The 26,430-nt window shown below is 38.8% G+C and overlaps 2 protein-coding genes, 1 long non-coding RNA gene and 6 other non-coding genes across 14 annotated transcripts; 8 read left to right on the top strand and 1 right to left on the bottom strand.

Annotated features, from left to right (window-relative positions):
- The first annotated feature begins 286 nt into the window (after window positions 1-286).
- Window positions 287-4,055, top strand: LOC108268188 (uncharacterized). 6 transcript variants are annotated; one of them, XR_001813268.3, is made up of 14 exons: window positions 287-327; window positions 932-955; window positions 1,184-1,220; window positions 1,422-1,476; window positions 1,701-1,737; window positions 1,927-1,974; window positions 2,158-2,202; window positions 2,484-2,563; window positions 2,733-2,782; window positions 2,972-3,002; window positions 3,267-3,319; window positions 3,556-3,600; window positions 3,779-3,807; window positions 3,984-4,055. It is a non-coding gene; the product is annotated as an uncharacterized LOC108268188 (long non-coding RNA). The 6 variants fall into 6 exon arrangements; XR_006982837.2 differs by having other exon boundaries at window positions 297-327; window positions 878-955; XR_001813269.3 differs by having other exon boundaries at window positions 298-322.
- LOC124628381 (small nucleolar RNA SNORD29) lies at window positions 2,602-2,666 on the top strand. Its single transcript, XR_006982877.1, has one exon. It is a non-coding gene; the product is annotated as a small nucleolar RNA SNORD29 (small nucleolar RNA).
- Window positions 2,837-2,906, top strand: LOC124628382 (small nucleolar RNA SNORD30). The gene has a single exon (XR_006982878.1). It is a non-coding gene; the product is annotated as a small nucleolar RNA SNORD30 (small nucleolar RNA).
- LOC124628386 (small nucleolar RNA SNORD22) lies at window positions 3,071-3,193 on the top strand. The gene has a single exon (XR_006982882.1). It is a non-coding gene; the product is annotated as a small nucleolar RNA SNORD22 (small nucleolar RNA).
- On the top strand, window positions 3,342-3,410 carry LOC124628383 (small nucleolar RNA SNORD31). The gene has a single exon (XR_006982879.1). It is a non-coding gene; the product is annotated as a small nucleolar RNA SNORD31 (small nucleolar RNA).
- LOC124628385 (small nucleolar RNA SNORD31) lies at window positions 3,641-3,711 on the top strand. Its single transcript, XR_006982881.1, has one exon. It is a non-coding gene; the product is annotated as a small nucleolar RNA SNORD31 (small nucleolar RNA).
- Window positions 3,842-3,914, top strand: LOC124628384 (small nucleolar RNA SNORD31). The gene has a single exon (XR_006982880.1). It is a non-coding gene; the product is annotated as a small nucleolar RNA SNORD31 (small nucleolar RNA).
- A 1,232-nt stretch (window positions 4,056-5,287) lies between the features above and the next one.
- On the bottom strand, window positions 5,288-12,312 carry arl2 (ADP-ribosylation factor-like 2). The gene is given in 5 exon segments (NM_001200804.1): window positions 5,288-5,801; window positions 9,191-9,271; window positions 9,396-9,558; window positions 11,812-11,922; window positions 12,139-12,312. Coding segments are annotated over 5 exon segments (555 nt in total). The 5' UTR covers window positions 12,204-12,312; the 3' UTR covers window positions 5,288-5,666.
- Window positions 12,313-20,930: 8,618 nt separating this feature from the next.
- batf2 (basic leucine zipper ATF-like transcription factor 2) lies at window positions 20,931-25,820 on the top strand. The gene is made up of 3 exons (XM_053681791.1): window positions 20,931-21,267; window positions 21,661-21,768; window positions 25,076-25,820. Exons 1-3 carry the CDS (start codon window positions 21,187-21,189, stop codon window positions 25,382-25,384), a joined length of 498 nt encoding a protein of 165 aa, XP_053537766.1. The 5' UTR covers window positions 20,931-21,186; the 3' UTR covers window positions 25,385-25,820.
- The last annotated feature ends 610 nt before the right edge of the window (window positions 25,821-26,430 follow it).

Here is a 26,430-nt window from a genome sequence, read left to right as displayed (position 1 = left end):
GAATGTATAATGTAGTGCGCTTTTTGTTCTATAGGGGGCTCTAGTCGAGCGTGAGCTTTACCAGAAGTGATGTGAATAGTGTCTCAAGTAAAAACTGCGAACTTTAACCTGTTTCGTATCTAGGAAAATGTTGTATCAAATGTACTTTGTGAAATTAACAATCACAAAAATTAGTAAACACATTAGTAACACGTTAGGGAATTGTAAAAAACGGTTGAGATGTTTGTGTGGGAAAGGTTTTTAAAAGGGGGCGGGGTTTATGGGGTCTGATAAAAGACAACACCGCCTTCTCTTCGGCCATTTTCCTGCAGCACGGACTGAGGTGAGGTACGTTCTTCTCGGTTTATGTTGGGAGGTTTATCAAAAAGGCTGTATTATTGTTCTAGCTTTCCAAATATGTTTAGTTGAACCGTGTGAAGATAATAGCGCAGTAAATCTAGAGTATTTGGTAGTTATATATAGTTTTGGATTGAGCAGGCCCAACTCCTCCTAAGTCATCCTTGGTCTGCTTTGGCAAAGATTCGTCATCCATGGCCATCCTTTAACTCGTCCTGCTTGGTCGCTTAAATTTTGACTGCAGCACTAATGAAAACGTATTGATGCATTATTAGTAGCGGATATTGGCTTTATTTTCTTTATTTTTTTTGGATGAATGACTGCTGAAGCTATGGCGCGCGGTCATGCACGCTGCAGTCCAATCATATCTCTCAGTGATGATAACTTTCACAGACCTGTACTGAAATCCTGTGATTGCAACTATATTATCTGAAGAGAGACTTCTTTTATTTTATTGTATTTTTTTTTATTTCTTTCGAGGTTTTTTTTTTCCCTCTTACAAATCCAGTGTTTTGGTAATTATTGTGATAGTTTCTCTCAGGCCTCCACGTGGTCATCAGGCCCCTGAGTAACCATGCTTTTCTTCTTATTCCAGACTGGATCTTCAGCAGCTGGACAGGTGTGCATTTCTTTCCTTTTATTCTCAGGTTAAGCCAGAGCACGTTGCTTGCTCTGAATATAATATACAAATTGTAGTGACTGGTACACTGCTGTGATGAGTCTTGAACTCTCTCTTACCGAATTCTGTTGAGGAGTCTGTGTTTAATTCTGAGTAGTTAGTCTTCATCTTGTACATTTTTCATATACTCCTGTGCATTGTGAGTGATTTGTGAAATATTCTTTGCAGCTTCTCTGATCTCCTGATTCAGTTTGCTGATAAAATGGTGGGTTTCATTATGTTCTATGTTAATTTTGTTGTGTCTGGGGGTTTTTAATGATGAGTTTATCGACAAGCATATGTCTGAATTTCAGTGATGCTCACTTTTAAATCTGAACCCTTTACCTGTTAATGTAACAGGAAATATTCTGTTATTTTTTTTTTATTTATATATATTTTTTAACAAATCATTTCTTTTCTTTAACAGATGTTTATCCCAAGATTAACTTCTCAACATATCAGTGTGCAGTGGGTAACTCTTTGTAAGTAATGTCTTTGTACTTTGATGTTTTCAGTATTAAGCTTTGACATGAAGTGTCTGAAATGATTGAATGGGTTTCATCCCATCGTTTCTGGACGGCCACTCGGTCAAATGGCATTCTAGTCACCAAAGTCTGATCAGACAAACATTAGTGTAGATCATAATTCAGTCACTTGACCAGCCTTTCATCCTACTAGAGTTATTTTTTTTTCTTCCTCCCAACAGTGGTCCTGGTTTCAATGTCATTGAAAGACTTGAGGTGGTGAGTACATGTTCACGTTTGTTTTTACACTGCAGTCTGAAAGGATGAATTGGGTTGTACCCATTAAACTTGTGGACGACATCATTGTCCCATGGCATTTTTAAGTCACCAAAGCACTGATCAGACTGCTCTTAATGCATCCTGCTATAGTGAGCGATTGCTTCCTCTCAACTAGACTTTGTCTTGCAGATGTTATGAAGTGAATGCCTGTTGGTGACCACTGCTTGGACCACTGTGGTGAGTCTTCTACGTTAACATGCATTTAATTTGGATGGTGCTGTCTCTGTGATGTAGCATTTATTCTTAGCTCAGTTTGAACCCATGTGAAAACATTGAAACATCTGAGAGATTGAGATGCAAGTTTTATAACTTGTCTTGTGTGAATTTATGTACAACAGTTTCTTTTATTGACTTCTTTAGATGGGTGGTGTTTGCCTGGAAGGCTGTGAGTGTCTTCAGATCAGGGTAAGCAGATGTATGTTTGCGTTCAAGTAGCATCAAAGTGAGTTATAGAGGTTGTGCCAGTTACTCAAACTGCATGTATCTTTTGATTTTGTGTTTGAAACAGCAAACATTTTACCTTAGCCTTTCCTTTCTGAAGATTAAATATCCTTGTTGGTTAATATGAGAAGTTTTTGATTGCAGAGCTAACAAATGTGAACTGTGCTACAGATTTACATGTTTTCATTAGCAGATGCCTTTGAAGCTAGCTTTATTTTAAAAAAGGTCTTTGCTTTCATCTACAGACTGGTCATCCTCTGAAACGAAGATGTTTGTGCCAAATGAAAGTCTTGGTTCAGAAGTGCTCTTAAATGCAGTTGTCATGGTAAATATTTTTTATGTTTGCTTTGTAAAAGGCTCTGGTCTCTATGATGAAGATACTTAGCTCACTTTGACCCACTGTGAAAAGTCACGAACACCTGAGAGATCTGTATGCTTTCCACTCTACCTTCCTGGCCAGATGTGTCTGTAATCCCTCTTTGTCTTGTTTACAGGATTGCATTTTCATGAACAGAAGAACTTAATGGTGTACTGTGGGTTTCAGGTACATCAGTGATACCTTTTTTTTCTCTTCCATGTCTGTTTTAAACATTCTGCATCTTATGATGATTTACTTTGGAATCTCGTTCGTCTGAACTCCTGTTGAGAAATTTTGAATACTGATGATGCTGTGGTCTGTTGCTAGTTGACTTGTACTTAAAATGCAGAAACTAATTGTGAACTACTTATTTAGGGTGGGCCTGACAGTTTGAGGACTTGAACAGGTGAGACCCTAAATTTTTATACTAAAATACAATTTAGTTAGTTCACTTTGAATAGAGTAGTTGCTGGTCCTTTATGATGAAACTTGCACATGTCTTACGCACTGTCAACACCAGAACCTGAAAAGGTGAACCCACTGGTGTTGCCAGAGCAACAAGGGGATAATTTGTTGGTTACCAACTGTCTGATGGCCCAGCTGTGATATTGGCTTATTCTTGTCCTGGAGTTTCACTTCATGTCTCATGCAATGCACATTTTTATTTCAGCTGAAACAATGGACAAGCTGGATGCTCTTTGGAACAAAGGTGTCCCTGATCAGGTAGGTGTGCAGGTGAAGTGAAATGAGAAATGATGAAGTGATACCGCCCCAGTCTGATTATGATCTGACTGAATGGTACCCCTCTGATCTACCTGCTCCAATCTAAACCACTCAGATCGTCAGTGTGTCACTTTATAAACCTGAGCTGGAGTCTCTAGAGTAACGGAGTTTATACAATTATTTACACCCCTCCATTAGTACTTTGTTTAAAAGGGACCTCTTGTCTTTTCCTCTAGGACCATAAGCCTGTGCATGAAGATACTGGTGCTGCCCTGGATGAGGTTTGCGTTTAGTATGGTCCCTTTATTGAATAACTCTAGGTTGAAATGATGACTTGAGATTACCGCCCCAGTCTGATGTGTAGTGACTGACTGGTACCCCTCTGATCTCCTAGAGAAAATGGATATTAATTAGATTGTTTGTTTGACTATTCTAAAATGTACCTTTCTGCTTTTGCAGGTCATCTGTTCTGTTGTAGAATCAACTTGGTGAGTTGTATACTTACTCCTATTGCAGGCCATTATAATAAATGATGAGTAGTGATACCGCCCCAGTCTGATTATAATCTGACTGAATGGTACCCCTCTGATATAATGCTTTGGTATGAGCAAATGTTTTACATGCAAGTGAAGAATAAATAATAAAATGCACCTTTCTCTTTAAGGTGCTGGAGGCCATGGACATGTGAAGTTATGCCTGTAAATGCTGACAAGACTTAATAAAGTTCTTAACTCAACTCTTCTGTGGTGCTTAGATTTATTCATGGTGATTGCATCATATCTACCAGCAGGGTAAACTTTTCATTAAGACCTTCAGAACTGTATGCAGGGTGTCCACCGGGCCTTGAGGTCTTACATTAAGGTCTAACAATAAGGCCTTAATTAGGACTAATTCACATTTCAAAGGTCTCCATGCAACAGAAAAGCAGATTAGGATATTTTGGCTTGTTGGGTTTTTTTTTTTTTTTTTTTTTTTTTTTTTTTTTTTTTTAATATATAAAATAAGTGGTAAAGCTGAGTGTGGGGCTCATCAGTGTGTGCGGCTCCACACTAACTTCATTTCTGTCTGTGCTGAGTTTCACTTAAAACCTCCATTTGGACAAGACTTGCACCAGATACTTAATTCTAAACCGTTGTGAATTAAAATGTAGTGTTCCTGCAGTTTTCTGCCAAAATAAAATTGTCATGTGTATATATTCATTCATTCATTCTCCCCCTCTTGGAAAATCATGGGAAGGAACTACTGGATTATTATTATTTTTTTTAACCATAGGAGCAAATGGTAATGCAAAAATACTTACTCTGCTCTCCCATATTCCTCTAGAAGTTTACCCTGCTATAGTTTACTTAAACCCAGAAATGGATGTAGGTGCATGAGAACAATCCATTATAGCTGATGTATTGAGTAACATGATTGGAGGGACATGCAGGTCTTTAAATTTTTGGAAATGTCTCAAATATGGTATTAACACTTGCAGATACCCTGTGTATGAGAAGAGGTAATGTCTTTCACAAACTAGTTCAGATTGAGTGTTAAGATGACCTCCACTGGTTGTATATTTTGGCTCAATTCAAGTTTGAAAGAGTGACAACCTGTTTATTGCATATGGCAAATGTGTAATTTTTCTGCATGATCTCCATTTTGTTTGGTGCAAGTGTTGGAAGTTATTTTGAGTAACTTGTTACACTAAAGGTTTTTGACTCACCCTTGAGTAAGGGCTAGGGTTGTCAGGATTGGCAGCAACAATGAGTGACTTGGGTGTCTCCAACTCTACAACTTAAACCTCACTGAAAGTCAATATGCATGGTGTAGTTCCAATAATGTATTGATGTACTGCATTAATGTTTCCACAAGGGGGAAGAATCTAGAACTGCATTTGGCAATAAGTTACAAAAGTCTAAAATTTGTTATTTAGGAAATGGGCATGCTGGGGACGCATTAAAAAAACACACTGAAAACTCATTTTGAAATGATCACCTTTTACAAGCAGTGGAGAAATAAATTATCATTTGGTAAGCATGCACAAACCTGAAACAATATGAACAAACACTGTCTGTGCACTGAGGTTTGGGCATTAACAGCTGTAAAATGATGCATTTCTCAACAAAATCACAGAACACTATTTGAACACTTCAGTTTTCTCCTTAACACATGAGACTAAAATACAGACCTTAAAGGTAACAAGTGTTGCACTGTTTAGTTATTAATCTGAAAGAAAAAAAGAATCTGTAACCATGCACACTGTAGTGCATTAGTCATGTTGCCTACTCAAGGTTGTAACCAAAGATAAGATGCTGTTTCTACAGTGCTACATCACGACATTGAACTGTAAAACACGGCTGTTTTCTCAGTCTGCTGTAAAAATCCGAGCAGCGATGTCATCCAGAAGCCAGTCTACGCCTGTCAGAAGGTTCTCTCCAGTCACTGCACTGCAGCCCAATATACACCAGTGATGTGTCTTAATATCATCCAGAGCTAGTGCCTGTCAAAACAATAAGAGATTGTTATAAGAGTTTTCCTTTGCTCCAAACAGGTAACTCAATTCATGATGCATTTGACAGGGAATGAATTTAAAATAATAAAAAATAAACAAAAAACATGGTTTTCGCATGGCTGATTATGATTATACTTGGTGTTCAGAAGAACTCCATTTTGGATTTGATGAAATACACTTCATGGCTTGAATCTATTGTGTTATACATTATACATGTATATACTGTTATTATACACTCACTGAGCACTTTATTAGGAACACTATACTAATACAGGGTATGGCCACACTTTGCTCTCAAACCAGTCTCATTTCTTCATGACATGTATTCCACAAGATGTTGCAAACATTCCTGTTTTTTCAGGTGCACTTTCATGCTACAACCGTCCTGTTCAACCGTCTCCCAAATGCGTTCTACTGGATTCAGATCCGGTGACTAGGAAGAACTGTTGTGTTCATGAAACCAGTTTGAGATTACTTTTGCTTTGTGACATGGTGGATTATCATGCTGGAAGTAGCCATTAGAAGATGGTAAAATGTGGCCATGAAGGGATGAACATGGTCAGCAATTATACTCAAATAGGTTGTGGCATTCAAGCGATGATTGATTGGTATTAACGGGCACAAGAGTGCTAAGAAAACATTCCCCACAACATTACACCACCTCCACCAGCCTGGACAGTTAACACAAGGCAGATTGGGTCCATGGATTCATGCTTTTTATGCCAAATTATGACCCTACCATCTGTGTGCCTCAGAAATAATCGAGATTCATCAGACCAGGCTACGTTTTTCTATTCTTCAACTGTCCAGTTTTGGTGAGCCTGTGGCCACTGCAGCCTCAGCTTTCTGTTCTTGGCTGACCGAAGTGGAACCAGACGTGTTCTCCTGCTGTTGTAGCTCAAGGTTCAACGTGTTGTGCATTCTGAGATGCTTTTCTGCTCACCACAACTGCCAGGAGTGATTATCTGAGTAACTGTAGCCTTTCTGTCAGCTCAAACCAGTCTGGTCATTCTCCATTGACCTCTCTCATCAACAAGGCGTTTCTGACCGCAGAAATGCCGCTCACTGGATGATTTTTCTTTATTGCACCATTGAGAGTAAACTCTAGAGAGTGAAAATCTCAGGTGAGTGAAAATCTCAGGAGATCAACAGTTATAGAAATACTAAAACCAGTACGTTTGGCACCAACAATCATCTCACGGTCAAAATCACAGAGATCACATCTCCCCCTTTTCTGATGGTTGATGTGAACAGTGAAAATGCTGGCCCGTATCTACAATTCTGTGAAAAGTATTTGCCTGATTGCTTCTTCTTTTTTTGTGTATATTTCATACTAAATAGTTTTGGATCTTAAAGCAAAATACAACATAAAACAAAGGAAACCTGAGTAAACAGTATAAATACAGTTTTTTTTTTATTTTACTGAAGCAAAAAAAAAAGTTCTCACGCCCATCACCCATTTGAAAAACCAATTGCCCCATAACGTAAAATCTGGTTGTGCCTCCTGTTTTGGATTTTTGGCCCACTCTTCTTAGCAGATCTGCTTTAGTTCAGCCACACTAAAGGATCATAAAGTCATAGCCAGGATCTCAAATTCTGCCATAGTGTGTTACTAAGCAACACCTTTTAACCAACTTAAAAAGTTCTATTTAAGTGTTGATTTGATTGAACAGGGTTTGCAGTAATCACGCCTGGTTGCGTCTAGTCCAGCTGAACCCCATTATGAATGCAGTTTCATAGATTTGGGAAATTAGTAACTATGGGGGCAAATACATATTCATACAGGTCCAGTTGGTATTGGATAACTTTTTTGCTTCAATAAATAACATTATCATTTAAAAACAGTATTTGTGGTTTCTCAGGTTGACTTTGGTTTATCTTAGATTTTATTTTAATTTTAGTATGAGATATACACAAAAACAGTAGAAATCAAGATGGGAGCAAATACTTTTTCACAGCACTGTACATGATTTTATGTATTGCACTGCCGCCACACAAATGACTGATTAGATAATTACATGAAGAGTAGATGTACAGGTGTTCCTAATAGGGATGTCAAGAGAACCGATACTTCGGTACCAAGTCGGTACCAACAACTTATAACGTGACGGTACTTGTTTTTCTGAAGTTGCGTTGGTACCATTTCTAATGGAGGTACCGAGGTTGCAATTCTTCCGGACCTGATGGGGGCAGCAAATACGCGCAAGTGTTTTAGTTGGTCCACAAGTGGTGAAGAAGAAGAAGAAGCACGCCTACAAGCACACGGGAAAAACTACACAAGTTTAGCTCCACTGCGACTCGTTGAAAGAAAATGTGGTATGGAATATGGAAATACTTCGCAGTCGAGGCGGATGACAACAAACATTTAATTGATGCTGTGAAGCCGGTGTGCAACCGATGCTATCGTTCATTTCGAACAAAGCGAGGAAACACCTGGAATTTGGCGAAGCACCTGAAAGACAGTCCCTATATTATGTTTGAGGCATCTGGCATTGTAGCGGTGAAACCAGCTAACCATGTAATGTTAGCAATAGCCAGTTATTTGTTAACGACGCTAACACATTGCAATGTTATAAACTACCTCTTAATGGACCACCATGCATCGCCATTCAGCCCGTGTCCTGTCAGCAAAATGTAGCCTAATGTCACTAATAACTATTCAAATGTTGATGCTTTTAATAAATCTTTTTGGCCTTCCACCATATCAGTGAATTTAAACTAATGCTTGCATTCAGAGTATAAGGTGTGTGTGCGTGCGCGTTTAGGAGTGCACCTCCACTCATTGTCAGACAGTGTTCGATAACTAAAATCTCTCTCTCTCTCTTTTTTTTGCTAGTATCAGCCAGAGGAGGATGTCCTCCAGGAGAGTTTTTAATTTAATTTTTTACATTTTATTTTTATACCTCACCGTGGTATCGACTTTGGTATAGAGTATCGTGTACTTTTGGTGGCATCGTGACATCCCTAGTTCCTAATAACGTGCTCAGTGAGTGTACAAATCAAGACTCGTATCAAACAGAAATCCCTTTTAAAGCAACCTTTGACAAATGCCAGCTAGGTATTAAAGGGTAGGGTGAAATGAGGGTGTTTCCAAATTGCAAATGTCCTTTAATATATTATTTTAATACTTTATAATTACTATAAAGGTGTATTGCATAACTGAAACAAATGTCATTTAGTGCTGTGACCCTGAAGCACTGAAAATAGAAGAACTGCTAGGCTGAATGATGAATGACTGTAATGAGCAGTTTCAGTCCACAGCACTGCAGTTTACCATTTTCTCACTTGGGCAGTGCAGTGACTCTCTAAACCCAAATTATTGCACTCCTTGTTATTTATTTATTTATTTATTTATTTATTAAACAATAAAAACTGACCTCTCTGATGGCATCCTTAGACAACGCACCAGGCAAATCCTGTTTGTTGGCAAACACTAGGAGAGTGGCTCCTGCTAGTCTCTGGTAGAAGAAATGAAAATAGTATAGAGAATAGAAGGTGAAAAAGACAACAGAGGCTGTGAAAGCAGTCAAAATGTTCTTGGTGAAGGGTTTAAAATAAATAGAACTGGGTTAATTTTCTCACCTCCTCCAGTAAAAGTGCACAGAGTTCCTTCCTGCAGTCCTCCAGTCTCAGTCTATCTGCACTGTCCACCACCCACACCAGTCCATCTGTGCTCTCAAAATAATTCCTCCAGTATGAACGCAGTGACTTCTGACCCCCAACGTCCCAGATGTTCAACTTGAATCTATTTCCATGTGGGGAAAAATGAGAACACCAAAAAAGGTAAATGTCACAAGTGTATAACATATGAGTGAGATTGCTTAAACTGGTGCATTAAAGGAAGAGTCCATTCATGCAATTATCTAATCAGCCAATCATATGACAGCGGTGCAACGAATAACATCCTTCAGATGTGGGCCAACAGCTTCAGGTAATGTTCACATCAACCATCAGAATGTAAACTTCTATAGAGGTAGATGGGAGACCGTCGCATATATCCTTTTTTGCATTGCTTCTACATTATGTAGTCAGTAGAAAAATGTGTTAGATTCCCAAACATTAGTTTTCCAGCACACAATTTAATGTTAAAGAAAAATGTTTGTATGTCAATAAAGGAAGCAGAATATTAAGTGGTAAGAGACACTTTTCAGACAAAAACAATGATGGCTGCTGCGTTTTGCTGCAAAAATAAGAAGCAAGCGCGACAGTCAAAGTCTCCAGATGAACCGTAGCTGATGCACTATAAAACTTACAGCTCATTTCCTTATAAAACTGCACTAATTCTACCTGAGACTACTTGATTTTTTTTTAAAGCAAAGGGTCATCACACCAAATATTGAGCATGTTTAATTTATTATTGTTTACTGCTCTTTATAGTGTTTTTCATTATTTTTGAAGGAATCTTTGCTCTACAGCATTTCTTTTACTGTATGTGTATATATATTTTTCCACTTTACAAAAATTTCTGTACATTTATAACATTACTTGTTACATTACCCTGGCATTAAATTATTAAAAAAGACAAACAACAACAACAAAAAATTGTAAACACTGCTGTGAGGGGGTTTCTAATACAACTGCTGAGGGAGTAATGGTAAATTTGTCATCTTTTTCTCTTCTGACTGCCATAATCTCTCTCTTTATAGGTTTTTTCCTCTCTTGGAAAGGCGTGGAAAGGAAGTACTGGATTTTTTTTCAGTGTTGGAGTTATAAAAGAAAAATCTATAATACAGCTTGTATTAAAAAAAATAGGGTGCGTAAGACTTTTGCACAGTATGGTATATATAAAACTTTATTATTTTGTAATATTAATATTACACTGAATAATACTTTTTTTTTTTTTTTACTTAGGGGTGCGAATAGTAATATAAACCAATAGTAATACATTTCTGACTTAATTCACTTTTATGTGTTAGACTTTGTGGCTTTTATTATGGTGGAAAACCGCAGGAAGAGCTCAGTTTAGTTGTGAACAGTTTTTTAAAATTAACTTCTCATTACCAGTCAGGTGAAATGCTGTAAACCTCTGGCTACAAAAATGTTTGAGATTACGCCAACATAAAAACAAACTGAATCTGGCGTGTGTTATGTCTAAATGCAGGTTATAAGCGACTCACAGCACAGACACAGATGAAGTTGGTGTGGAGCGGCGTTTACTGTGAACCGAGCCGCTCTAAAACACTGATGAGTCACACACACACTCTGAGTGCAACACAGTCAAATGTCTTAACCATCTCAAACAGCAACAAGTCAAAATAAATTCTAAATCTGCTTTACGGTGTCGGTTGCATTTTTCAGTCCTTTGAAATGTGAATTTAAGACAATTTAAAGACCTGCAGAAACCCACGGGGAGAACATGCAAACTCCAAGCGCACAGGGGGTAGGTGGGACTCGAACTAGAACCCCGGCGGTGCAAGGCAAACGTGCTAACTGCTAGCCAATAATAAACCAATGTGTATTGCATTTTTAAAATGCTATATTTAGTTGTTTTGGCAGGATTACTGTAGGTCCATTTACGTTTAGTTACTTTGAGGTTGGAATGCCTAAATTTTGATATTTGATTATCATGACTGTATTAAACTCAGCGTTTCTTCAGATACTGTTTCACGTTTTCCTTTTCGGTTTAATAATATGTGCGTTGTATTCTACGTATACAGTTCGCTACAGCTGGGTTCTCGAACTTCCTGCAGTCAGGAAGCTCTTTAACAGTCAAATAAATGTATTTCATGAACATTATTTAAATGTGCATAATTGAGGCACTGAGCTTCACAAGCGACTTTGAGGACCACTGATCTACAGTGTGGTTTTTACTACAAAATGCCACTTTTGGATGATTTGACTCTTAGCTAAATCTAGGGCTTAGTTACACTACTGTATAGCAATTTCACAAGTATTAAAATCAATCACACATTTATAGACTTTTTAGCACGAAACTGGATTCTGCAAAATGCCTGTATAAATGTAATATTAACATTACATATGTCATGTTGAGACTTACCCTCTGTGTTCCAGTGTCTTTATGTTGAATCCTAGTGTGGGAGAAATGGTGCTGACATCCTCGCCATTAAATTTCTTCAGTATGGTGGTTTTTCCAGCATTATCCAGCCCACTAATCCAGTGGTTAAGGAACCAGAGAAGAAAAGCCTTTCAACTTATCACCAATAACAAGTTTATTAGCTAAGTAGCGTTAATATCCAGATAAGATACATTTAAAGTCAAATAATATAACATACATAATAGCATAAATTAGTAAATAAGCATACACCTTCTTTGGGAATTAAGGAGGACACGTGATGCAAAGCTCTATGTAATGTATTAAGGATACAGCATCAGCAGGCGCATCTCTCGCTCCTTATGTTTCAGCTTCTTTAGTATCGTCAGTAAACCCATTGTGAAACTTTCAGCCTGTCCCACAAAACAAAAAAAGGTGCAACGAAACACTTTATAACTCTAAAATGACACAGCTATCTCTTCTGCATCATTCCGTCACGTCACCACGGCGCTCTTCAAACCCGGAAGTGTTGCTACTGTTGACTTCAACATCCTCAAACATTATTGGTCAAACGAACCACCGTCTTGCCCACCTCACAAATTGACCAATCACTCCGAGCCTTCAGGGCGTGTCTGTACACAGGATTGGTCAAAGCAGCTGTCAAGCACAGAAACGCTTCTACACTGTGGCACCATATTCAGCCTACTGACTCCACACCGCCACCTGGTGGCGCTCAGAGCCTCTGTCAGCTTTAACAACCGCTACACAAAGTAATCTGGGTTCTTCTTTTCAATGTTTTAGAATGAATCTCCATCCGAAATTACAGTCAAATTATCAGTTATTTCCAAGCTAGATTTTAGAGTATTGCCCTCGTAAAAGTGTCCTTCCCCTGTCAGGAAGATCACACGGTTATGCGGTGTAGCCAGAAATGGACAAAAATGAAAAATTGTCTTAGTGTAAAAATAAATTAATTTAACCAAGTTGTACCTTTTTATGCAGATCGAACTTTTTAGCCCAGTCGTAGAACTTATAATGAATAGTCTAACTGGATTAAAGTTCGCTTGACGTTGGACGTTCGATATTCGCGGATATGTGGAAATTAAGGGACCATCTCTAAAGTTACATATGACAATGTTATACACGTTTATAACTTCAATAGCATTTGAAGGGAATGACTTACAGTCATATAACCAACTGTAAAGTGTTCATCTAGGTGTGAGCAATGATACACACATTTTAGATTTTTTGATATTTATTAAAATAAACTATTAAATCATATATAAAAATTGCCATGTATTTTATTACTGCATGGGCTCATACACAAAATATACCATAATTTAAAGCTCAATAGCATTTGAAGGGAATGTTGTACAGTTACATATCCAACTGTATTAAACAATTAAACTGTATCAACTGTATTAAACATATAAACAAGTGTTTATCTAGGTGTCAGGTATGACACACACCTTTTAGATTTTTGATATCTATTTAAATATGCTATTAAATCATATGTAAATTAGATATGAATTTCACTAGAGAATGGGCACATACACAAAATATACCATTATTTAAAGCTCAATATCATTTGAAGGGAATGATGTACAGTCACAGAACCATCTGCAATGTGTTCATGTAGCTGTCAGGTATGACGCACACCTTTTAGATTTCTGATATTTGTTAAATAGGCCCATACACAAAATATATCATAATTTAAAGCTCAATAGCATTTGAAAGGAATGATGTACAGTCACACAACCAACTGTAAAGTGTTCAGCTAGGTGTCAGGTACGACAGAAACCTTTTAGATTTCTGATATGGATTCAAATAAGCTATTAAATCATATGTACATTTTGCCATGTATTTCACTACAGAGTGGGCTCATATATAATATATATATATATATATATATATATATATATATATATATATATATATATATATATATATATATATACACACACACACACACACACACACACACACATATATGTATGAATATATATATATATATATATATATATATATATATATATATATATATATATATATATATATATATATATATATAATTTCATTAATAGGAGGTCTATTTTTTTTTTTTAAGAAAACCATTCAATCCAGTATGGGTCATTTTGACCCCCTTTATGCATTCGTCAAGGTTTTTTTGGTTCATGTATTGTAGGGTTAAATATCAAAAATCTAAAAGGTGTACGTCATGCCTGACACCTAGTCAAACACTTTACAGTTGGTTTTGTGACTGTACATCATTCCCTTTAAATGCTATTGACCTTTAAATAATGGTATATTTTGTGTATGAGCCCGTTCGGCAGTGAAATTCATATCAAATTTACATATGATTTAATAGTTTATTTTAATAAATATCAAAAATCTAAAAGGTTTCTGTCGTACCTGACACCTAGCTGAACACTTTACAGTTGGTTGTGTAACTGTACATCATTCCTTTCAAATGCTATTGAGCTTCAAATTATGGTATATTTTGTGTATGGGCCCATTCTGTAGTGAAATACATGGCAATATTTACATATGATTTAATAGTATATTTTAATAAATATCAAAAATCTAAGAGGAGTGCATTATAGCTGACACCTAGATGAACACTTTACAGTTTGATATATGACTGTAAGTCATTCGCTTCAAATGCTATTGAAGTTATAATCGTGTTTAACAATGTCGTATGTAATTTTAGAGACGGTCCCTTTCGAACGTCCAACGTCAAGCCAACTTTATTCCAGTAATAGACTACATATCTGAAAAGCGCATGTAGGGTGAAGCAGCTTCTAGGAAATAGTCCAAAAGAAGAATATGTGTGTGTGTGTGTGTGTGTGTGTGTGTGTGTGTGTGTGTGTGTAAGAAGTTATATTGGTGCTTTTCAAAACTCGGACTGTTTTAAAACGCAGGTTCCTAATCATGGACCTGGACTACACCTGCATAGTTCTGGGTTTTCCCAGTTCACCTGTCTGTTAAACAGCAGAGTAAATTGACAGAGATAGTAGATATAGTCAGAGATAACTGAGGAAACTCCCTGAAGATAAGCCAAAGACAAAAAATGAAAAAGACACAGGAACTAGAAGAACCAGCTAAATAATACCGGAACATACCAGAAAAACTGTTGATGAAGCGGGAACTACTGTGAAGCAGGAAGCTCTGACATGAAATGAATCTCTGTATGAATCCCTAACACAGAGGTCTGTGTTAGCAATACCCTTTATTATAGCCTTGTGTTCACTATATTTTGTAATACAAGATTTTGATATATATATATATGTGTGTGTGTGTGTGTGTATATATATATATATATATATGCCTGTGTGTGTGTGTGTGTGTATAATTTGTAAGTCATACAAAATAATAATTTATGTTATCTCTAATATATTCCAGTAGTTCCCTTTCAAAGGAAACTTCGATGTTGTATTTAGCATAACAGTAGGGGAAGCGCTTTGCGCGTGAAACGGTGTCTGAAGCTTGTGTAAAATCATGCCCCTACTTATAGGCCTGCCGTGATCAGGTGACGCGGCAATTAAGCGCGTCGCATATATATATATATATATATATATATATATATATATATATATATATATATATATATATATATATATATATATATATATATGGCACCTGTGAACCACGCCGCCAGATTTATTATCATCAGCGAGACTGCATGGTTGTTTGTGTGACAAAAAATAAAAAATAAAAAATAAATAAAAAACCAACACCAACACCAACAAAACCGCTTCATTTCTACTCTATATTTTCTCAAAATCTCTGAATTTTTCTATCCCTTTTTTAGAAGAAAAGAAAAGAGAGGGAAGTAATGAGCGAGAAAGAACTCAGGAAGTGTGTTACACCTGCTCCCGTTTCAACAATGGAGTAGTGCACATTTTCTGGGTGAAGTGTTTAGGAGTGTAACATGCGATGGCGGCCTCGAGAGGCTGCGCATGGCAATTCTCGGAAGCCGAGGCGAGTTGGGTTTCAGAGCCTCGCGGATCTGGGCCGGCCGCTGCCAAGGCAGCTAGCCGTCCAGGTTCGGGGGATCTCTTATGGAGACGAGTGCTGCTCTATCTCTTGCTCTGTCTTCCGGGTCCGGCTCTCCGCTGGATTTTGGAGCTTGCGTCGCGACTCCTCCTTCCGCTATGGAAAGCCAAAAGGGGGGAAAAAGTGGGAAAAAAAACACACAAAAACAATAGTAATAATTCCTCTCTGACTCTGAGGAGCCAGAAGGATGTGCTAAAAACTGAGAGCAGCATATAAAGAGCTGCTTGAAAGTTGTTAGGGCAGGTAGCCCCCTTGCTACTGTAGGGCCTCCCCTAACCAAGGCGGTCCCCAAGTTTTCAGTGTTCTCTGCTCAGCGAGCTGTCACAGGGCAACGAAAATCTGATGCTTTCCCTTCAATAGAATGTGGAATAGTTAACGTCACTAAAAGAACATTGGGCAGCGTGGAAACTACTGCCAAATGTGTCTCCATGGGTTCCTGTCTACCGTGGAAAAGGGTTACCGGTTCCAGTTTATCCCCCCCCCCCCCCCCCCCCCCACCCCGGTTCAGAGGTGTGCTCACCACAGTAGTCAGCACAGACCAGAGCCCGACGTAAGCACAGGAAGTAAGTTTCCTTTTGGACAAAGGGGCCATAGAACATGTACCCCGTTCCCTAAGAGAGGGAGGTTTTTACAGCCGTTATTTCCTGGTCCGCAAAAAAGTTGGGAATATGCGGTCAATTTTAGATCTGCGTCATCTGAACCATACTCTTCGGACATACAGGTTCAAGATGCTGACGCTCAAACTTATTGTGCCACAGATTCAGTTCGAGGACTGGTTTGTGACGATAGATCTGAAAGATGCATATTTCCACATAGGAATATTGCCCAGCCACAGGAAGTACCTGAGGTTTGCGTTTTGAGACAACACATACCAATTTCGGGTTCTTCCCTTCAGGCTAGCTTTATCCCCTCGCACCTTCACAAAGTGCATGGATGCAGCTCTGGCTCCCTTGCGACTCCAGGGCATCCATGTACTAAACTACTTGGACGACTAGTTAATTCTAGCACGATCCAGGGAACAGGCGGTTCAACATCGAGATGTTGTTCTCGCCCACAGGAGAAGCTTGGGGCTCAGGTTGAACCTCAAGAAAAGTATGTTTTCTCCACTGCAGAGGACAACTTTTCTAGGGGTTATGTGGGATTCTACTACGATGAGGGCGTTCTATCCCCAGCACACGTAGGATCAATCCTATCAACTTTGAGCAAGATAAAGCTAGGTCTGGGCATCCCCTCCAGTCTCTACGAGAGACTATTAGGCCTTATGGCAGCAGCAGCCAATGTCATACCGTTGGGCCTATTGCACATGAGACCGTTTCAGTGGTGGCTGAAAACTGCCAAGGCTGAAAACCTCTGAGAGTAATCAGTGTCATGCGGTGATGCCTACGTGCTCTGAATATTTGGAGGTGCCCGCAGTTTCTAGCCTTGGGTCACACTCTAGGGGTGTCTCCTTACCGCAAAACGGTAATGACAGACACGTCCCTCACAGGCTGGGGTGCAGTCTTAAATGGCTGTCCAGCTCACGGTCTTTGGAGCGGCCCTCATCTGGAGTGGCAGATAAATCACCTAGAGATGCGGGCCGTATTCCTAGCACTGAAATTCTTTCTTCCTCACTTGAGAGGTCACCATGTGCTAGTTGTGTCAGACAACACAGGGGTGGTCTTATATATCAACCACCAGGGAGGGTTACGTTCACGCTCCGTGTTCAGGCAGGCACAACTAATCCTTCTCTGGGCAGAGGGAAAGTTCTTGTCACTGAGTGCAATGTACATTCCGGGCAGCTGGGATGTAGGGGCAGACATCTTGTCGAGGCAGGGGCTGAGGCCTGGGGGTTGGAGGCTCGATCCACAAGTGGTGGAGTCCATATGGTGGAGGTTCGGACAAGTGGATGTGTTCGCCTCCGAGGAGACAACACACTGCTTGCTATGGTTCGCCCTCACTCCTCCCGCACAACTGGGGCTGGACGCCATGGTGCACACGTGGCCGAGGTCACGTCTATATGCCTTATATGCCGGATTATATTCCTAAAGCGCTCACCCTGTGATAACGCAGGCTTTCTGCCCTCCTCCATTCCTCACTCCGGAACAAGAGAGGATGCACCTGCTGTGTCCAGTAAGGGCTCTCTGTACTTACATCCACCGCTCTGGCCAGTGGTGTAAGTCGGAGTAGCTGCTGGTCTACTTTGTTGGCGACAGTAAAGGTGATGCTTTGTCAAAGTAGTGCATCTCTAATTGGATAGTGGAAGCAATCTCTATGGCTTACAAGATGCGTGGTCTCGCCACGCCTCTGGGCATAAGAGCTCATTCCACTAGGGCGGTCGCCTCCTCGAAGGCTTTGTCCAACGGTGTATCCTTGCGGGATGTGTGTGCTGCTGCAGGATGGTCTACGCCACACACATTCTTTCATTATTACAGCCTGGATATTCATTCCACCCCTGGCTCAATGGTGTTGCAGTGACCCTCGGGCTTGGGTCTTTTTGAACAGGTCTTACCCTCAGTATGATGAAGTGGGTATTCCCGTTCCCATACTGTTATGCTAAATGCAACGTCGAAGTTCCCTTTGACAGAGAACTTTGGGGTTACGCATGTAACCCTGTTCCCTGAGAAGGGAACGAGACGTTGCATAGCTCTGTCATACCAGGGCAGGCCTTTGAATTGCGTCTCCGCTTCAGATAATAGAGGCTGGCGGCATGGTTCACAGGCGCCATATATATATCATGCGACACGCTTAATTGCCACGTCACCTGATCATGGCAGGCCTATAAGTAGAGGCATGATTTTACACAAGCTTCAGATACCGGTCACGCGTGCAAGGCGCTTCCCATACTGTTATGCTAAATGCAACGTCTCCTTCCCTTCTCAGGGAACAGGGTTACATGTGTAACCCCGACGTTTTTAAGCCAAGTGTAATAGTCTATGAGGTAATAAATTTATACACCCTTACATTAGGCTACAATCTCTCTTTTCAAGTAAAAATAAGTATATATTCTATATAAAATGAATATAGAAACACAGACTCAGTGTTATTTGGACTAGAATAGAAATCCCATCATATAGACACACATTATAATGAAAATAGCCTGCAGCTGTGAGGTGTTTGTGGTTAATAGTCAGTTTATACACATTTGGCAAACTTATACCTCTCTGGTCACAACATTTTAAATTATTCATGTTAGTTATTTTTTTCCTCAAAATATATTCCATGACACTGACTTGACAGCACACTATGTGGTAAAAAAACTGCCTAAATTGTCATTTCAACTCTGTCCCAATTGCACCTCAAACACACCTAATATTTCACTGGAGACTTCATTCATATGACCACATGAAGAGAATGCCTTCCTCTATACAGCACAAGAAGGGTCAGTGGGTTGTGTCTGGGTGTTCCTTGTAAAGATTAGGGATGTTCAAGTTAGAACTGATGTCTAGGATTTTTCCACAAAACGTTCTTGGTTAAAGAATAGAATAGAAGCTGTACTAATAGCAGGCTTGTATATTCAAATGGTGGCTTTCATAAGTGACGTATTAAGAGTACAGCAATAGCTCTAGTGAGTAATGTGCATGGATTTGGATCAGAGGCCTTCCCCTTTTGGATCAATGCCAAGAGATTTCCGTCTTCACAACCATTTCATCATCACAGGAAATGTAATCGAAATTTAAAAGTACTGTTCTGCCCTGAGAGCCTAGACCATGAGTCATTCATTATAAGCAGTACTGGATTTTCTGCCACATTTATTCCCTATTGAGGCATGGCAACTCTTCGGAACTGTTAGGGAATTTCCAAGTCGGGAATTGGAATAATCACAGATGTTATGCTTATGCAAGAGGAAAAATGAGTCAGTTTTCCCAGATCTCACTGCTGATTGATCAGAGACCTCTGATATTTTCACTTTTAAATGTTATGTGTTACAGTATCCAGTGTAGTGTGGGGTCAGATATGTAGATGGACAGGAGACACAGGCAACATCCAATGACAGCTAACAGGACTGTCTTGAAGAAGACATACAGGCTATACGCACTCAGAGAGGAAACTTATGTAGGGTTTATAGTTTAACTAAAGCAGACGTGCAGTAGCAGTAGCTCTCACTCCACCGCCCTTCCCTCAAGCACCTGGAGTTTACTGTAAACCTCAGTGTGTCTTACACTGAGGTTTACTGTAAACTCGCACTGCACTTACTATCACAATGGTGGTTGACCTTGTGGATTTCTAGACTGACTATAGCCTAGAATGTATTATGTAAACCTGTCAAATCCAGACTGATAAAGTAAAGCTTACATATCATTTCATTTTATTAGTACAAATCAGTCCAAAAACATGCATTTGGCGTTGTTCATCCCCATGCTGTTTTGTCATGTACATGATTCTCTCCTTTAGGATTTTTTGAGATAGTCATGACGAGAAGACTAAAAGCACTAAACTACATTTCTTTGTGGCTGTGAAGGTACAGGTATGTTTTGTACCTTTAATATGTATTTTTTCACCTGGAGATTTAACACACATAAATGAACCGTATTTACCTTCTGACAGAAGAAAAAACAATAGAAACAACAGAAATTCTAATGGTTTCCACTACATATACACCATTAACCATCAGTTGTTAACTGTTAAAACCATCACCATTACTTGTCCTTAATGGTATCCACTAGACATAACATGCCACCAATAGAAGTCAACAAATTACCAGTAGAGACCCACAGTGACCATTACAACTTCCATTAAAACCATTACAAATTCTTTGAGGGTTTCTACTGGGTTTTCCCCCCAGCAGTGTAAAAGTTAGTCTATTCCACTGTAGCCACAATATTGCCCATGTTTTGCTGAGAGTGTAAGCTGAGGTTTATTTGTCTTCTGACTGTGCATTTCCTCCTGCTTTGAAGAGAAAAGGGGTCTGTGTGTGGGTGGTTTGAGAAGCCTGCGGGCTATGGGGGGTGAGAGGGAGTGAGTGAGCACATGAGAGCGGGAAGGGTGAAGTGTACGGGAAGAGGGTCCTGGCGCAATATGTTATGCCTTCCGCTCTCCACCTCCGCGAACGCGCCCGTTTCAAATAATGTGAAAGTGAAAGAGACTGCACTCAGCGGCTCAGTATAAAATAAAGCAGGACAGAGATCACACCAGTTCATTCTTGTCAGGCCAATACCCTTTCACCGAGTTGCGCCAGTTTAAGCTCACTCTCTTTCTTAGAAAGAAAAGCACATGCCTCGTATTTAAAGAACTAACCAGACTGGAGCTTCACTTATCTTCACTGGACCGAGTTAACATGGAGACATCGCTTAAACAGCTACGTTTAAAAAAATAATAAACAGCAAGGAGAAACGAAACACTTCTTTCGAGATGCCAATTGCTCTTATGGAAAAGTTAGACGAAGAAACAAGCTCTTTCTCTGGAAGTGATTCTCAGAGTCCACAGAACTGGGTAATGCCTTTATTACACGCATTAATTATAAACTAATATTATTTATTATATGCATATTTGTGCACATGATTGCATATACAGAGTAATGTGTAATAACAGTATCAATACTAAGTCTACTAATATTACCACTAATAATATTATTATTAATGAATATAGTATTGCATATACTGTCTAACAACAACAACAACAACAATAACAATAATAATAATAATAATAATAATAATAATAATAATAATAATATAATCTAAATACTCCTCCTACCACTACTAATAGTAATAATTTACTAAATAGTTTTTTTATTTTATTTTATTTTTTACATTTTACTATGGCACACATATCCACATCCAGTAAGTCCAGCATGTGTTCATTTGCTTGGTGTGGTACTGTGTTCAGGGCAGAGGTCAGCCAAATGAGAGGACTTGTCAGCGTCGACAACGCAACAGAGATGCAGCTCGGAAGAGTCGCAAAAAGCAGACAGAGAAGGCAGATGTGCTCCATGAGGTCATTTGATTTTTTTTTCATCCTGCTACCTTATTAATATTACCACGTTTATCATTTACTCATGCCGGTCCATCATCTTAATAATGCAGGTCTTGTTGGCAACCAGTGAAACCTTGAAATAGTCACGATCATCTATTACACACTTAGAAATAGTTCTTCAAGCGTTCTTGAAGGGTTTGAACCCTCCGAATCTTTCAACTTCTACTTTGTACCCTTTCTGATTGGGAAACAACCCACTAAAGTCTCTTAAAAGTTTAAGGGTTCTAAATTTTCTAAAGAGTATACTGTACATTTATTTGACCTGGAAAAGGAAGTATACTTTTAAGTAAAAGTATAGTTGTGTGCAGGAATTAAGTTACTGCTTACAATATAATTTGCAAAGAATCTGTGTTCACTGTGAAAACCTGTGTCTTTATATGAGTTGGTAATAGGTGTGTGTGTGTCTGTGTGTATGTGTGTGTGTGCGCGTGTGTGTCTGGGTGTGTGTAATAAAATGTGCCTAAAGGCATTTCTTGGAAACACGGTCTGTTAACAGAAAAGTTATTGTAACTTGAGGTCAGATTCCTTAGCCCCTATGTCACTTATGTCTCATTTGATATTTCCTTTGTGTAGTGTTACTACACTGGTTACTTGTAAAGTCTTTTGTGAAACTTTATGTGTATTTACTTTGTCTTCAATGTTTAATTTAGTTCTCATTTCCATTTTAGCAATAAGCTCTTTGATTTAATTCAACACTACAGCTGTTTCGCTTTCACTTTCCCTTTTGAGGTTGTGCAAACCTTGGACTTTCCCCTGTGCATGACCTTGCTATTATGCCTCATTGTCTTCACAATAGCATCAACTCCTAGACAAATGGTGTACTTTACCACCCATAAGGGCTTATCGAACGATCCCGCTTTGGGAATCCTTAAAATTTCCATCCTACAACAGAGGTACTCAGGTACTCTTCTCAAAGTGCATTCCAAGCAGGGCCTATTTAAGAAGCTACAAAACCCTAAGTAGTCAAAACATCCTTGAGGAACTATTTTAAAAGTGTTGTGTAACTCATTAAGCAGATAATAATCTGTATTATTAATAACAAAAATACAGTGATCGCTACGAAAACCTGTATTGTGCCCAGTATGGCCATAACCTGTATTATTTATGACAAAAATAGAGAGAGAACCCATGTCACACCCCTCTTCAACTCCCTCCACTGGCTTCCTGTAGCTGCCCGCATCAAGTTCAAGGCCTTGATGCTCATCTACAAGACCTTGTCTGGAACAGCACCCCCCTACCTCAACTCTCTCCTGAAGGCCTACGTTCCCTCTCGCAATCTGCGATCAATTAGCGACCGACGTTTAGCAGTTCCAACTCAGCGTGGCACAAGGTCCCTTTCCAGAACCTTCATGCTAACTGTTCCTCAGTGGTGGAATGAACTTCCAATCTCAATCTGGACCGCAGAATCTCTCACCATCTTCAAAAAACAGCTAAAGACCCACCTCTTCCGTGAACACCTAACCAACTCATAATAATAATTTTAAAAAAATAAAAAAAAATAAAAAATTGCACGTACACCTCTACTCTGTGCACTTTGCTACTTCTGGAACTCGATTAATGGATCTTGTATGGTAGCACTACTTGTATTGTTTGCTGCTTGATATATCGCTTTGCTTGTATTTTTCTCATTTGTAAGTTGCTTTGGATAAAAGCGTCTGCTAAGTGAATAAATGTAAATGTAAATGTAAAAATACAGTAATTACTATGAAAACATACAAAATTACTATATTAATCAATATACACTCACTGGCCACTTTAATATTTATTTACATTTTACATTTATTTGTTTATTTATTTTATGTAAATGTAAATGTAAATATGAAATCACTTTAATAGGAACACATGTACAAGTAGCAGCTGTGCATTGCATAAAATCATGTAGATACAGGTCAAGAGCTTCTGTTAATGTTCACGTTGTCATCATCAGAATGAGGAAAAATGTGATCTCAGTGACTGATTATGGCATAGTTGGTGCCAGACAGGTTGGTTTAAGTACTTCAGAAACTACTGAAAAAAACCCATCAGTTTCAGTTTAGTTTAGGTGAGTCTGCACCCACTGTAGCCTCATTTTATGGGTTTCTGTTCTTGGCTGACATGAGTGGAACCCAATGTGGTATTCTGCTTAAAGTTCAGTGTGTTGTGAGTTGTAATCTGAGTTGCTTTTCTCCTCACCATGGTTGTGAAAAGAGGTTATTGTAGCCTTCCGGTTAGCTCAAACCAGTCTGCCTGTTTTCATCTGACCTCTCTCATTAGTAAGGCATTTCTGCCCACAGAACTGCTCTTCACAGGATGTTTTTTGTTTTTGTTTTTCACACAATTCTGTGTAAACCCTACAGACTGATATGTGTGAAAATCCAATGAGATCAGCAGTTTCTGAAATGTTCAAACTGGTCTGTCTAGCTCTGACAAGCATGCCACAGAGAAAGTCACAGATATGACACCAAGCATTTTTTGTTTCATAGAAGATTCTGGCTTCTTGAAACATTCCTCAAACAAGTTAAAATGAAATTATTGTATTTTTTTCCCCAGAAAAAATAAAAAAATTAAAGGAAAAAATTATGGAATCACCTTGTAATTTGCATTTCTAAAACAAATACCAGCACTAAAAAAAATTAAATAAAAAAATTTGAAATATTGGGCACTTTTCTCATTCTACTGATAGAAAATAGGTTTGGTGATGACAAAGTCATTTTTCAGGATGATTATGCATCTTGCCACAGAGTAAAGTATGTTAAAGCTTTTCTTCAGGAAAGGCATATCAACTTAATGACATGCCAGCAAACAGTCTGACTCTCAATCCCAATGAAAATTTATGGTGGAAATGAAAAATATTGGTCCATGACAAAGCTCCATCTGTCAACCACTATTTGAGAAATTTGGAACCAGCTTGATGGAGAATATTGTTTTTATTCGGGCCATCATAAAAGCCAGAGAAGGAGCAACAAAGTACTAATTGTGATTTTTTTTTTTAATTGATGATATCATAATTTTTTTCCTCAACATTGTGTGATTCCACTGTTTTTTCCTTTAATTTGAAAAAATATGCCATTAATTAAAACAATTTAATTTAATTTGTTTGAGGTAGGTGTCACAAAGCCAGAATGTTCAGCAATCAAAGAATTTTTTTTCGTGACATATCTGTGATTTGTTTATTTGCTATGAATTAAAAAATCTGGGTGAGCATCCTCTAAGCGTGGTGATTCCATACATTTTTGCCAGGGCTTGTACTAAGGTGGTTTTAACATGAAGTTCTTGCTTTTCCATACAGGAACTGCAGACTCTGGAACGGTCCAATGCTGCCTTAGTGAAAGAGATTTCCGAACTGGAGAAAGAATTGCAGCGCTACACTACAACCTTAAAAGAACACGAACCCCACTGTACACTATCATGTTGGTCTGCACCTTCCATACCAGACATGTCTACCTCAGACTTCCCCCAACCCATTAATTCAAACCCTGGGGAAGAGCCCATTTTTCCAACGCATGATCCAACTGCGCTGGACTTCTCTCTTGCTGAGCTCCTGGACAGGACTGAGTGGATGCCATGGGACTCAGATATAAGATTGCCACCATTTTGAAAAGAGATGGTGGATGTTAAAGCTGAAAACAAACAAAAACGTAGCTGTGCTATAGTTACTTCCCCCTACCACCCCATCTGGATTTAACATATGTTATTAGGTGCTGTTTTTAAAAAAAGTCTCTTTAAAGGATTTAACTTTGTACTATGCTTTATTATTAAAAATGGAAATGTATTTTTTATAAATATTTTTTTAAATATATTTGACAACTATAGACTACTATTCAGTGTAGAATGTAATGACCTGAAAGAAAAATGTGATATGATTATTTCAGTTTGTCCACAAACCACATTGCTGCTCATCTCTATAATAAACAAAACGAACATTAATATACTGTATATATGTGTAACATTTAAACAGAGTCACTAAATCACTGAATGTAGATTTGTATGCTGTAGATTTATAATATATTTGAAATATATACAGTTTGATTGATTCCTTTCACGTGTTTGTGTTCATGTCAAATGCAAAAGTGGGGGCTGTTGTTTATGAAGTGTGCGTTGTTGATGATTGAGGAGGGATGGCTGAAAGGTTTTAGAAGATGCTGATAAGCTCCTCCGCGCGTGCACATAGTAAGCACGAGGCTACAGGGACATGGCTGAGCAACACTCCCTGTGTTATCTGTATTGCATCCGATCCTTAATTTCGACTGTGAGAGAGAGAGAGAGAGAGAGAGAGAGAGAGAGCTAAAGTGTTCTGTGTGGCCATGATGATGGATATGTGATGGAGCTGTAAGAACAATGGCTCTGTGCGCATGCAATGTCAGTCCCAAAATACCGCGGCTATAATGAGAGAGAGAGAGAGAGAGAGAGAGAGAGAGAGAGAGAGAGAGAGAGAGACTGACTGGAAGAAGAGGGTTAGGAGGAAGGAGACACAGACGACGACTAGGCTATAGCCTGTCAGACCGACACATGGTCATGATCTCGGATTTATTTGAAAGAAACTGGCGATAATTCGGCATCGCTGCTGGTTGGATTAGTGAACGAACGAGTGTGGAAAGAATTTTAAATATATATATATATATATATATATATATATATATATAT

This window comes from Ictalurus punctatus, chromosome 7 (assembly GCF_001660625.3).
Source record: "Ictalurus punctatus breed USDA103 chromosome 7, Coco_2.0, whole genome shotgun sequence".
NCBI classification, from domain to species: Eukaryota; Metazoa; Chordata; class Actinopteri; order Siluriformes; family Ictaluridae; genus Ictalurus; species Ictalurus punctatus.
Note: the sequence above shows the minus strand (reverse complement) of the source record. Positions and strands in the feature narration are given on the sequence as shown.

Excerpts from the sequence above, each read along its gene's own strand:
- batf2 (XM_053681791.1), top strand. The coding sequence starts at position 21,187 with ATGCCAATTGCTCTTATGGAAAAGTTAGACGAAGAAACAAGCTCTTTC. Across the intron at positions 21,268-21,660 it reads CTCAGAGTCCACAGAACTGG|GGCAGAGGTCAGCCAAATGA; the intron begins GTAATGCCTTTA and ends TACTGTGTTCAG. Across the intron at positions 21,769-25,075 it reads AGGCAGATGTGCTCCATGAG|GAACTGCAGACTCTGGAACG; the intron begins GTCATTTGATTT and ends TTTTCCATACAG.